Here is a 13,432-nt window from a genome sequence, read left to right as displayed (position 1 = left end):
TATTTGGGTAGAGATTTTGCTTGGCATAAATTTCCAAACTATACTCTCTTATTTCGTGAAATTGATCATTTCTTCATATTTTAAACCAACTAAACTCTCTTAACATTAATAATATTTCGTTATTAGCAATTTTTTTAATTATAAAATCAATTTTTAAGTTTATTCATTTTTCAGTTGTCAAATATTTGCTATTACAAAAAGATCGGATTGTTTTCTGCAATGTATCGGGCTATTTAACAATGTAACATCAAAGGGTTCTAATGAGTTAGATCCATGCCCTATTTAACGTTTTATCAGATATTTGTTATCTGCTGTGGCAATTGTACAGTTGCTCAATCGATTTAGCTATGGGATGAACAGAGTTGACGGTGAGTTCGGTTGTCTACTGTAACAATGGAAGAGAGTCTTTAAGCTGGCTATTATAAATCTGTGACTAGAAGTTCAAAGGATATATTAGAAGCATCACTTTTTTCTTGCATTAGTGGTCAATGCCACTCAACTTTCCCTGTAGAAATGGAATGCTGCTTTTATACTGCTCTGTGTTGTTTTTCTGCTGGGGAATTCTCTGAAACTGAAATTTAAAAAGCTGATAGCACAATTCACTAATTCGTTGACTGTGGATCAGAAGCACAATCTGGAAAGAACCCACTTATAATCATATTTCTATTGTAATCGTAGGCTCGCAATAGTGGTTGATCTCGAGGTTATAGGGCTTCAGCACAAAACCTTGCAAGATTTGTTGAACTTTCTGCACCCAAAATTGCTTGCCTTTGCGCGGCTGAAAGACTATTGCAGGGCAACTCCTGTCTGCGTTGTTATTTTTTCAGAAGTCTACAGTGAACATAAAGACTATTGCACTTGACGAAATAAGAGCAATAAGATGGCCCAGGCACTGTTCAGATTTGATAATATTTGTAAAACTGAACCCTTCATATTACATACAGGCACACCTCCATGTAATCAATTTCAGTTCTTTAGATAACTATGAACTAACATACCCTTAACTAAAATGAAACAGTTAAATATCTCGTCACCACATGTTGTGATAGACAACATTAGGGAAGATAAATTTAGGGGTAATGGACATGGACAACAAACTATCTGCAACATTCAAATGTTATATTTCAACATCAGAAATTTCACTTGCCTTAACAAACCGACCTTTCACTCGCTTTCTAGTATCAGCCCTAGCCTTCCTTGACTCGTAACGGATTTGCTTGCCATAGCTGGAAAAAGTTTACTACGCCCATCAGAAATAGATATTTAAGTATTGAAAGCCAAAAGCAATAAAGCCACCCATTAGGAAGATAATGATAGCAAAATGTATACATACCTTCTGTTTTTCTTCTTCTCCTTATAACGTAACATGGCATTGCCTCTGTTCTTGGCTAACAATTCCTTATCAAACTGGGTTATAGCCTCATTTGCAGTCTCACTCCCGTGCGGAATAGAGTGATGCATGCCCTGGACAACCTTGGTGCTTTCCCATGTTTCAAATTCATGAGGTCTATAATCTGATGGGGGTCCTATTATTGGTGTGTTATTGCTTTCTTCTGTTGTTGGTGTGTGGCTTGAAAACGGCTGATTAGAGTGATTCTGAAACTGTTACAATCAAGCTCATTACTACTTACTACAGAGCTGTGCCAAGGATATATCCCAATTAAGGACAATAAGATACGTTAACAATGATAATTGGTTCAAAAATTGATCAAGAACAATTCAAATAACAGGCAGAAACTTCGTAGTGAGAGACAATTAGATCTTTCAACACGGACATCAAGCAGCAAAGTATAATCCTCAACCTTTGATTTATTAGAGATAAGTTGCCACAGTACAGTGACTTAATTAATAGAAGCACATACATTTTTCACTCAATTGTGTATCCAGGAAGTATGCTCTCCGGCCCTTGTCATCTGACGTAAGTCTACAACAAAGTTTGGTTGGAAATGGCATGAAGATCTTGGCTAAAATCACCATGTTCTGTGTCACCAAACCAAGGTGTAATATCTTGTGCTACTGTGAACAGATCAAGAACTTAAATATTGACTAAGAATCACAGAGATGGAATCCTAACAAATTGAAGCTCTGAACACTGCTAAAAAGTTTTGCAATGAGTTTTCAGTCTTTAGTTTAATCCTCAAGGCAGAAGTATTCAACCTGCAGCTCTAATATGAAATAGAAAGATGTCTTTTCACTGTAATAATTCCCTAGAAGAAATGAACCGCAGCATATCCTATCGTAATTCAAATGCCTATACCTTTCGTAAAAGACCAAATAGAAGTACAATAAGCTGTTCTGTATAGTTAAGTAGCCAACACCAAAAGAAATTTGTTAGAGAAATAACCAACGCCAAAAGAAAATTGAACGAATATATGATCTAAACTTGTGCACGATACAAGCGTTCGACTCGAAAAATTCTAGGTATTGAGTTTCCTGAACCATTTAATGTACAAGGGTCTAAGTGGGTTCACTAAAAAGGTGCCGATACAGATGATTAGATACAAATTGGCGGGTGTTAGATTACTTAAGAGAACAAATCAAAAAATTAAATCATGTGTCAAAGGCTTAACTTTAAACTTCGGTATGTTTCGCATCAAACTAAAACAATTTTCTCTCATTCTTTCACTCCTCCTCGTTTTTTACTCCGCTCATTTCTTTCAACCAAAGGCTAACAGTAGATGTCAGGAAAAAGAAAAAAAAAATTAGACAACAAAAGAATGTTGATACCAACCTGAGCTGCCGGATATGAAGGATCCCAATCCCACATAAGTTTACCATCAGCAACACAACGATCATGCTCTCTCAAATCTGTGTTATTAGGAAACGCTAACAAAGATGTAAATGCCGTTTTCGGGTTCAGCAACTTCTCTTCATCAATATTTTCCACTTCAAGACTCTGCGTATAGCCGTATTGATCACATATACTCGTCGTCGTCCCAGGCCCCAATTCAGCTCCATTTCCATTGAATCTCACCAAATCCCTCTTTCCGATCTCCACTAATTGCTCGTAAACCTCTTTCTTGTACTTGTTACCACTCATGAAAACAGAGCAATTCTGTGTTGGCACCGCAAGCTCTTCGAAATTCAACATTTTTGGTTCATAAACACCAAACCCAGAACCCAAATTCAATAAATCATCACCCATCAGATCAAAAAACGACGCCAGCTCAGTTACTGAAGGGCAACCAGAGAACCCTTCAACTGAACTTCGCTCGTGCACGGAAGAAACAGAGGAATTGTAATGTGAGTCCCAGTCACAGTCTTGACAGAGCATAAGATTTTCAGTGCAGCAACGAACCGAAACCGGTTCAGCCCTGCAGTTGTCACAGATTTGTGAACGAAGATGCCTGAGAGACAAAGCATTAGCTGAGTGAATTTGCTGATCACAGAACAAGCAAAGCTTGGCAGAGTCAGCTGTACAGTACAAAACTGCCAGCTTTGAGTTGCAAAAATCACACAGTGCCAACATAGAGCTTCCCGGACTCAATTTAAAACTGTCTTCCATTGATATTCCCGGCTTGCTATAGATTTTTCAACAAGCTTGAAGTGAATTACTGAATGATGATGGCGTAAATGTGGAAGTAGCAAAAGCAGTGGCATGTGAGAATGAGTGAGAGAACAGATGCAAAGCACAAGGTACGGGACCCTGTGATGAAACGAACATACATTGAAGCACATGATAAGCATGGAATGGCAGTATGCACACGTGTTAAAGATTTGGCGAAATATGGGGGTCCACACGTGATACATATCCGCCCTTTTTTGCTGAGCTGACCAGATAAAGTGCACGTGTATCATTTCTTGCTTAATTATTGGGCTCTGAGTTTAGGATGCAATCCAAGGAAAGGTTATAAACGAACTCGTGAAATTACTAAATATACCCACAGAAAGGATGTGTGCACTCAGGAACTAAACGATGTGGCATGGTAAGGCATTATTTTTCAATTGGTGTTTTTTAACCTTATTTTAAAGAAGGAAAATGATGTTTTCGATGTAATATTTTTAAAATGAAAATGTGTTTGATTATTTATTTTGAAAAAAATATAAAAAAGTTTATATTTTCGTCCTTAATTTTTGAGCTCTAAATTTAGAATGCAATTCAGAGAAAGGTTCTAAATGAACTCGTGCAATTACTAAACATACCTACAGAAAGGATGTGTGTATTCAAAAAGTAAATGATGTGGCATAGTAAGGCATTATTTTTCAATTGGTGTTTTCTAACTTTATTTTAGAGAAGAAAAATGATGTTTTCAATGTAATATTTTTAAAATAAAAATGTGCTTGGTTGTTATTTTGAAAAATATATAAGAAAAAAACAAAAATATGTTTAATTATTTCTATGAAAATAAAAAATATATATTTAATTGTTTATTTTAAAAAAACAGTAAAGGTGGGTTGGTAATTTTTTTAATTTATTAAAAAGGGGCTTTTCAGATTGATTTTATGTGGTAAGCTTATTGAATGGTCTATTGGTGGAAAAGACTATTGCAAGATTTAATATCTCTCAACCATTAGAAGCAATAATTCAAATTCTTAGTATCCATGTAGCCTCTTACCAATAAAATCAAACCCTTATGGCGTTTTAGAAAGCTCAAAGGATTAAGGATACAATCTGGCAATCGTTGGGTAACAGGGGGTGGGTTGTTTTAGAATAAAGTACCTACAATAAAACCTTGGTATAATAATATTCTATATATGAATAATTTTTATGTTAGTAAAAAAAAATTGATCCTAATTTGAGCTAGCAATTAATAAGAATAAACTCTACATTGTAATAAGTTCAAATTTTTTTAGATTCCATCTTAAGAAACTTGCCTCTATATTATAATAATTATCTATACATTACAAAATGTATAAATTTTGTCGCGTTAAAAGCTTAGGATGAACAAAAATATTTTTCTAAAGTTGTTTGGGATAATGATTTATTTTTTAAATTGTTGCCAAATCATTGTATAGTATTTATATATTTAACATTGAGAGAAAAATATTAAAGAAAATGCAACGGTTATGCTTTTAAGATGACTTGCATATTCCTGATACCATATAAATAACTGTATGTTAGAAAAGCTATTAGTTAGCAACACAAAATAAAGAAACTACACAAAATAAAGAAGCAACACAAGATAAAGAGTAAAATGAGAGAACAATATATTATAGAGTGATTTTAATCATTCCAAAAATGTGTACAAAATAAAGAGATGGGCTTTCATTTTATAGTTACATAATCACTCTATAAAATTAATGGAAACATTACGGATCATAATTCCTTATAAGATAGTGAGAGTTATAGAGAAGTTAAAGGTTGCTAGTGCAAGATAGTAGGGAGACTAAGAGATATATATTATGAACATCCATATTTATTTTAATAAATTCATAGCACTCACATTTGGATGTTCATTACAAAGAATATGCATCATTAAAACCTTTATTAAAAGAAACCCCTTAGGGAAAAACTAGTAAAGGAAAAAGATTGCATTATTCATTGACGTCTTGAATAATTTTAGAGATAAAGATTCGCCTTATTAAAACCTTACTAGGAAAAATTGTATGGAATAAAAACCTAGTGAGGAAAAAGAGTACAACATATAAAATTCCCTCCAAAATAAATTACTTTCCCCAACAAGTATATTCCCCCTCATCTTGACATAGATTCTTCAAGATTTGGAGAAAAATCTTTGAGTTTATGCATCCCAATTTTGTGTACCAATTTTTTGAATGTCACTATTGGGAGGGATTTTGTAAGTAAACCTACAAGATTGTCACTTGAGCATATTTACTGAATATCTATATCACCACTCTTTTGAAGTTCATGTGTATAAAAGAATTTTGGTGAAATATGCTTGGCCCTATCACATTTTATATAACCATCTTTAATTTGGGTAATGCATGCTGCATTATCCTCATATAATATTATAGGGTTATTTTTAATTGATGACAATGTACATGTTTCTTGAATATGTTGTATCATTGATCTTAACTAAATGCACTCACAACTTGCTTTATGAATAACAAGTATTTCTGAATGATTTGAAGATGTTGCAACCATTGTTTGTTTCATTGATCGCCATGATACAACACTATTACCAAAGGTAAATAAATAACCCGTTTGATATCGAGTTTTATGTGGATCAGAGAAATATCCAGTATCTGCATATCCAATTAGTGGAGATTTTGATCGATTTGGATAAAATAAACCCATGTCAACTGTTCCACAGAGATAGCAAAATATATGCTTTACACCATTCCAATGCCTACAAGTTGGTGTAAAACTATATATTGCTAATAAATTAACTAAAAATGCAATATCAAGTCGAGTACAATTTGCAAGATACATGAGTGCACCAATTGCACTTAAATATAGTACTTCAGGACCAAGAATTGCTTCACCATCTTCTTTAGAACGAAATGAATCATTTTTCATATCAAGTGATCGTACCACCATTGGAGTACTTAATGCATAAGCTTTGTCCATATAAAAATGCTTTAAAACTTTTTTAGTGTATGTTGATTGATGTAAGAGTATTTCACTTGGCAAATACTCAATTTGTAAGTCAAGACATAAATTTTGTTTTTCCAAGATCTTTCATTTCAAACTCATTTTCAAACAAAAAACTATTTTTGAAAGCTCTTCAGGAGTTCCAATGAGATTTAAATCATCAACCTATACTGCAACTATTGCAAATCCAATTTCAGATTTTTTAATAAAAACATAAGGAAAAATTGGATTATTTACATATCCTTCTTTCAATACATAATTGCTTAGACAAGTGTACCACATACACGCAAATTTTTTTAATCCATACAAGAATCGTTGCAGTTTCAAAGAATATAAACTACGAGCTTTAAATTTGTTTGCTTCTGGCATATTAAATCCTCCAGGGATTTTCATCTAAATATTTGTATCAATAGAACCATACAGATGAGTAGTCAGAACATCCATAAGACGCATATCAAGCCCTTCAGAGGCTACAAGACTAACTAGAAATCGAAATGTAATTGCATCCATAACAAGAGAATATGTCTCCTCATAATCAATGCCAGGTCTTTGAAAAAAACCATGTGCTGCTAACCTTACTTTATATCTCACAATTTCATTTCTCTCATTTCATTTTCTAACAAATACCCACTTATAACCAATAGGTTTAATATCGTCATGTGTTAGGACTACTGGTCCAAATACTTTACATTTAGGAAATGAATTTAGCTCTGCTTGAATAACATCTTTCCACTTTGGGCAGTCATTTCTATGTCGACATTCTTCCACAGTTTTTGGATCATGATCCTCATCATCATTTGTAATATTAAGAGAAACAATGAATGAAAAATATCATCAATAATATTTTTATTTCGATCCCAAGATTTTTCTGTACCAACAAAACCAATCGTAATTTCATTGTTTTTTTTCTTTTCAGGAGAAATTGATACTTCTTCAGTTGTTGGCAAATTTTCTTCTTCTGGATCAATGAGACAAATATTATTTGACTGATCAATCTTTATTATTTGATTAGTAGGCAATGACTCTTCAGGAGTGCTAATTTTATTTTGTAACTTTTCTTGTGTTTTCCTCTTCCAGAGAATTTTATCTTTTAAGCCAATTGGCCTTCCATGCTTTAGATGTACTTTATCTTCATTAGTTCTGTCGTGTTATCTTTCAGGGATCTCAACACGTGTTGGGGCATTTTCAGCTGGAATATGTGATTCTATTATTTTTCTTGAATCAGTAAATGGATCAGGAATTTGATTAATATTTTGCAAATTAATGATCCTTTGATCCTTTGAACTTCAAGTTCACTTTGATTTGTATGAGGATCAAGATGAGATAATGATGATGCATGCAATGTAATTTCTCATTGTTAATTTGTTTTTGTCTTTTCTCCCCCTAATGACGGAAAAGCTTGCTCATCAAAATGACAATATGCAAATTGTGCAGTAAAAATATCTTCAGTTAAAGGTTCAAGATACCTAATTATTGATGAAGAATCGAAGCCAACATAAATTCTAAGTTTTCATTGCAAACCCATTTTATTTTATTTTTTTTAGGGGAGCAACTGAGACATAAACAACACATCTAAAAATGTTCAAATGAGAAATATCTAGCTATTGGCTAAAAACAAGTTGTGAAGTTGAATATGTATAATAAGAACCTGGTCGAATGTGAAATAATGATGCAACATATAGTATTGCATGTCCCCAACATAAAAAAGGCAAATTTGATTTAAGAATTAATGGTCTTGCAATTAATTGTAAACATTTAATCAAAGATTCAGCTAAACCATTTTGCGCATGAGTGTGTGCGATAGAATGCTTAACATCAAGTCCAATTAACATGCAATAATCATTAAAAGATTTAGATGTAAATTCACTAACATTATCAAGTCTAATTTTTTTAATAGGAAAATCAGGAAATTGTGCTTTTAATCTAATAATTTGAGCAAAAAATCTAGCAAATGCAACACCACGACTAGAAAGTAAAGAGACATGTGACCATCTAGTTGATTCATCTATTAAGATTAAGAAATAAAGAAACGGTCCACAACTTGGATTTATAGGGCCACATATATCCCCTTGGATTTTTTTTTTTAAATTTAGGAGATTCAAGACTTACTTTCATTGGAGATGACTGAATTATTAATTTACCTTGAGAACAAGCAGCACATGGACTTTCAGTTGGCAAAAGAATCTTATGGTTCTTTAATTAATGTCTAGGTGAATTTTATATAATACGACGCATCATGATTGATCTAGGACGCCCAAGTCGATCATGCCAAAATTTAAAAATCTTAGGATCAGAGAACTTTTGGTTCATTGTAAGACTTATTTTTATTGCTCTTATAATTGTATGATACAACCTAGAATAAAAGAAAGGTAGTTTTTCCAATACATGCTTCTGGCATGAAATAGTTGAAGTAATGCAAACAAATTCAGAATTACATTCACTAGATGTTTTAATGTGGTATCCGTTTTGATGAATATCCTTGAAACTGAGCAGATTTCTGCTGGATCTGCTGGAGTATAAATCATCATTTATTTGTCATTTTGCACCATTTGGTAACATAATATTAGCTCTTTTGAAGCCTTCAATTAGATTAGCAGAACCAGATATTGTAGTAACATTAGCCTTAGCTAATATTGAATTATGAAAATACTTTTTATATCGTAGAATTATGCGTGTTGTCGTACTATCCACCAAACATCCATCTTCATTATTCACCAAGTGATTGTTCAAATTCATTGTATATCCTCACACATGGATATAAAATAAGTCAATTGAATATAAAGAATATTAAGGTAGTATAAAGAAAACATTATAGAAAATGTTTTATTAAAGAAATATAAAAGTTACATACCAAATTTTCATAAAACGCTCAAAATAATAAACAATCTTGCAACTTAAACACACCATAATTGTAAATAAACACACCAAACTTCATACACATTAGTACTTATTTTAGAATTTAAACACACCAAACTTTAAAAATAAAATAATTCAAAGTGTAGCACTTTTAATCAGTCTTCACATGTCCATCACCAATTAAATGGTCAATTTTACCATTTGGATCTTCAAAAAAATCTAAAACATCCAAATGAGTTATATCAATTGGATTTTTATGATCTATGAAATTTGTCTCAATTTCTTTCCCTTTTGCCTTTTTGGATGCTTAATAAAGATCAACTAAATATTTTGGTGTATGACAAACACGAGACTAGTGTCCTTTCATACCACATCTGAAGCAAACATTTTCATGATACTTTGAAGATTTCTTTTGTGGATCTTTTTCTTGCTTCTTATTACTGTTATACCATTTTGAGTGGTTTGATCGATATTTCTTATTATAGCCACCATGACCTTGATTATTTTTGTAACCACGACCTTGGCCATGACCTCGATTAGCACTACAATTATTGGTTGAAATACCATTCACTTCAGGGATAGGTACATATACAGTCAGATGAGACTGATGGTTTCTCAACAAAAGTTCATTATTTTTTTCAATCATTAAAAGACATGAGATTAATTCAGAATACTTTCTAAATCTCCGTTCTTGATATTGTTGTTGAAGGAGTAAATTCGAAGCATGTAAAGTAGAAAATGTCTTTTCCAACAAATCTGCATCACTAATCTCCACTCTACATAATTTTAATTAAGAAACAATTTTGAATAATGTAGAATTGTATTGACTAACAGATTTAAAATCTTGTAATCGTAAGTGCATCTAATCATAATGAGCTTTTGGAAGTATAATAGTTTTTTAGTGATTAAATATTTCATTAGGACATTCTCAAAGGACATATGGTTCTTTGACCATAAGATACTCACTTTTCAATTGTTCATGAAGATGGTAGCAAAAAAAAAAAAAAAAAAAAACAATCATTGCCTTGGTGCGGTCTTGAGTTGATGTATCATTATTTTCTTTAATAGTATCTCCAAGATTCATTGCATTAAGGTGGATTTCAGTATCCAAGACCCATGATAGATAATTATTGCCAGAGATATCAAGTGTCACAAATTCAAGTTTTGCGAGATTTAACATTTTCAAAAAGCTATAAAACGATATAAACAAAGATAAATAATTGATTCATTATTAACAAGTAAATATTAGATGTCATATAATCACTCATGCTAATATAATAACAAAGTTCTATAATCATTATATATCATCTTGTACCATCAATTTATGCATATTTCAAGAGATATAATGAAGACAAGTAATATACATGCGACTTTGAGAGGTCAATGTTATTGCAAATACAAGCATGACAATAATAGCTAATATTACATGTTATTAGTGATGAACAATTATAGTTATATAATAATTAAAAGTGCTATATATGAGAAACAAAAGAATTAGTACCTGAACAGAGTCTCGTGCTGATAACGTGTTAGAAAGCTATTAGCCAGCAACACAAGATAAAGAGTAAAATAAGAGAGCAATATATTATAGAGTGATTTTATTCATTCAAAAAATGTGTACAAAACAAAGAGATCAACTCTTCTTTTATAGTTACATAACCACTCTATAAAATTAATCGAAACATTATAGATCATAATTTCTTATAAGAAAGTGAGAGTTATAGAGAAATCAAAGGTTGCTAGTCGAAGATAGTGGGGAGACGAAGAGATATATGTTATGAACATCCACATTTATTTTAATAAATTCATAACAATGTATTAGTTTTTAAAAACTATTTCTATCTTTGTTATCAATGCCTATACATTAAATATTATTAATATAATTAGTGTATACTTTACTTCTATATTACTTGCACTAAATATAATTAAGTGAAAACAATAATTTTTTAACAGTAACTCTACTGAATTATATCCCTTTATAGTAATAAAATTAGTTTGATCCAAACTTTATTTTACCTTTTTCAGTGACACAGGCGCCGACTTTATTTATTCAATAGAGGGGGCATCTTAAGTGGTGGACATAATAGGTGTTGCTTTTAGAATTTGGAATCATGTACGTGCATTTTGCCTGTGAAGAGTAAAATAGAAAATGTGTCGGGGAGAAGGACTTGGACACTTCATCAATGGTTTTCTGAGCAAACCCTCGACACCAAATATGTAAATATCAATTAACTTCCTGGTAGACATATCTTTTCTTGATTTCGTTCTTCTTTCCTTTCCGGTGAGGTCAAAATCATCTCATTTTCAAAGGATTTTGAAGGGTCAGAGAAGCGCACTCCATATGCGTGCATCCATTCGGTACTCTTTTTCTTTGAGAATAGCGTTATTGGTAGTTGAATTAATTCTTCTACACTCATGTACGTGATGAGTGGGATTCTAAACTTGTACTTGACACATTAACTCGAGATTTTATCAACCGAACTAATAGACACCCTGCATGAGAGTTATATCGAAGATATATATCATTGCATAAACAATTTGCTTCTTGTTATAGTTGGCCTCTGTCTGCTTGGAAACTGTGACTGTAGCTTGATTTAGGAAACTTGTCAATATGTGTGCATGAAAACAACTTCTTTCTGATTGTGATCAGTCTGACAGTCCTTGCACAAAAGCTTGGTACTCGATCATTGGTTGCGATTATTGTAAAAATTAACCGAGTGTCATAATTATCCATGCAACTGTGCAGCCTTTGGCTTTGACAGAATTTAGATCGATCCTTTCGATTGGAGGAGCTTAATATCAGACAAAAGTTGTGTGGCAAATGTGCATGATATTGGAATATTGAGAGCTTCTAGGGATTTGGATATTCCGTCCTCAAATGGAGATAAAGAAACAAAGTGATCAATTGCTTGCATCAGTTGCATGGGTCACTGCAGCTTAAGGGAATATATTCCATTATGCGTCCAGCTGAATTGTGCACATGATGAGTGGAAGAAAAATTTATATTAAAAAGAAAAAGACCTGTTTAGTTAATAGTTTTACAATCAGAAATCTACTGGGATTAATCTAAATCAGTGTAATTGTGGCGCAATCCAAACTTCTTCACTAGTTACTAATTAATAATTGAGGAGTTGGGAAACCGATCCAATCTACCCATATTTGTGAAAAAGGTAATTTTCACCTACTCAATAATAGAAGGAGAATAGGAATCTCCGCAGTTGTAAAGAGAGTGTATCATTGAGCAGCGGCGGATTCAAACACTTTAATTAAGGGGAGTTTAGTTCAAAAATTTTAATTTATTTGGGCACCTATTATTCTTTTTATTGTTCACTTGAGTACGTTTAAAGTCTCAAAAACTTAAATTTTATTATTTTCTCTTAAATTTTAAAAAATAACAATAATAAATTATTTATTTCAAATTATAGACTTCACTGTGATCACATTTGTAAAAGTATCATTTATCTAAATAATATCCACCAAATATCTAAAAAAAAAAATTGTATAGCTATTGAGATTTGAACCAAGTTTCAAAAACCACTAAATAGCATTCTTATCACTATAGTACAAATATTTTTTCACATAACAAATGTATGCAAATTATTTTTATTTAACTTTTTCAAAAAGAACTTGGGGTACATTTAAAAGAAAAAATAATGGCTTAGAAGGAGGTGAAGCCCCTCCTAAGCTGGGTCCGTCCATGTCACTGGAGGCTATATATGGCCTTAGTGGCAAAAATAATGAAAAATTAAACTCACTACTGAGATATAGGCTATAAATAGACAGTGGAAAACATAGAAACAGCATTCCAGTGGTGCATCAATAATATTAGAGGAAGAGAGGTCTAACATGAAGAAAAGAGTGCTAGTTTGGTAGCCAAGGATGACTTGCCTGATCTCTCCTAAGTGGTTTCAAAACGTTGAATATTTAAACCCTCGGGTGGGTACCAGGCAGTCTCCTTGGCTAACTTGACAGCCTCTCTTCTTTCATGGTAGCCCTTCTTTTCTTCAACAAGTAAATTAAGCATCAAACTACCATGAGCAATCCCAAAATTAAGTATCATATCGTTGCCTAATTAATTAA

The 13,432-nt window shown here is 32.4% G+C and overlaps 1 protein-coding gene across 3 annotated transcripts; it reads right to left on the bottom strand.

Annotated features, from left to right (window-relative positions):
- Positions 1–401: 401 nt before the first annotated feature.
- LOC18052757 (zinc finger protein CONSTANS-LIKE 14) lies at positions 402–3,661 on the bottom strand. Of its 3 annotated transcripts, none has more exons than XM_024190481.1 (4): positions 2,732–3,661; positions 1,334–1,602; positions 1,148–1,226; positions 402–807 (listed from the first exon to the last, which is right to left on the bottom strand). In XM_024190481.1, the coding sequence occupies exons 1-4, from the start codon at positions 3,503–3,505 to the stop codon at positions 787–789; spliced, it is 1,143 nt and encodes a 380-aa protein (XP_024046249.1). In that variant the 5' UTR covers positions 3,506–3,661; the 3' UTR covers positions 402–786. The 3 variants fall into 3 exon arrangements, with proteins under 3 accessions (XP_024046249.1, XP_024046248.1, XP_006446976.1); XM_024190480.1 differs by having other exon boundaries at positions 402–803; XM_006446913.2 differs by lacking the exon at positions 402–807 and having other exon boundaries at positions 872–1,226.
- Positions 3,662–13,432: the final 9,771 nt, after the last annotated feature.

The sequence above is a fragment of the Citrus clementina genome, unplaced genomic scaffold (genome assembly GCF_000493195.1).
Source record: "Citrus clementina cultivar Clemenules unplaced genomic scaffold, Citrus_clementina_v1.0 scaffold_2, whole genome shotgun sequence".
NCBI classification, from domain to species: domain Eukaryota; kingdom Viridiplantae; phylum Streptophyta; class Magnoliopsida; order Sapindales; family Rutaceae; genus Citrus; species Citrus x clementina.
This window is presented reverse-complemented; position numbering and strand designations above follow the sequence as displayed.

What these genes read in the sequence shown, in the direction of transcription:
- LOC18052757 (XM_024190480.1), bottom strand. Translation starts at nt 3,505, where the DNA reads ATGGAAGACAGTTTTAAATTGAGTCCGGGAAGCTCTATGTTGGCACTG. An exon ending in CTTCATATCCGGCAGCTCAG is followed by an intron (nt 1,603 to 2,731) that starts GTTGGTATCAAC and finishes TGATTGTAACAG; the next exon opens with TTTCAGAATCACTCTAATCA. An exon ending in GAGAAGAAGAAAAACAGAAG is followed by an intron (nt 1,227 to 1,333) that starts GTATGTATACAT and finishes AACTTTTTCCAG; the next exon opens with CTATGGCAAGCAAATCCGTT.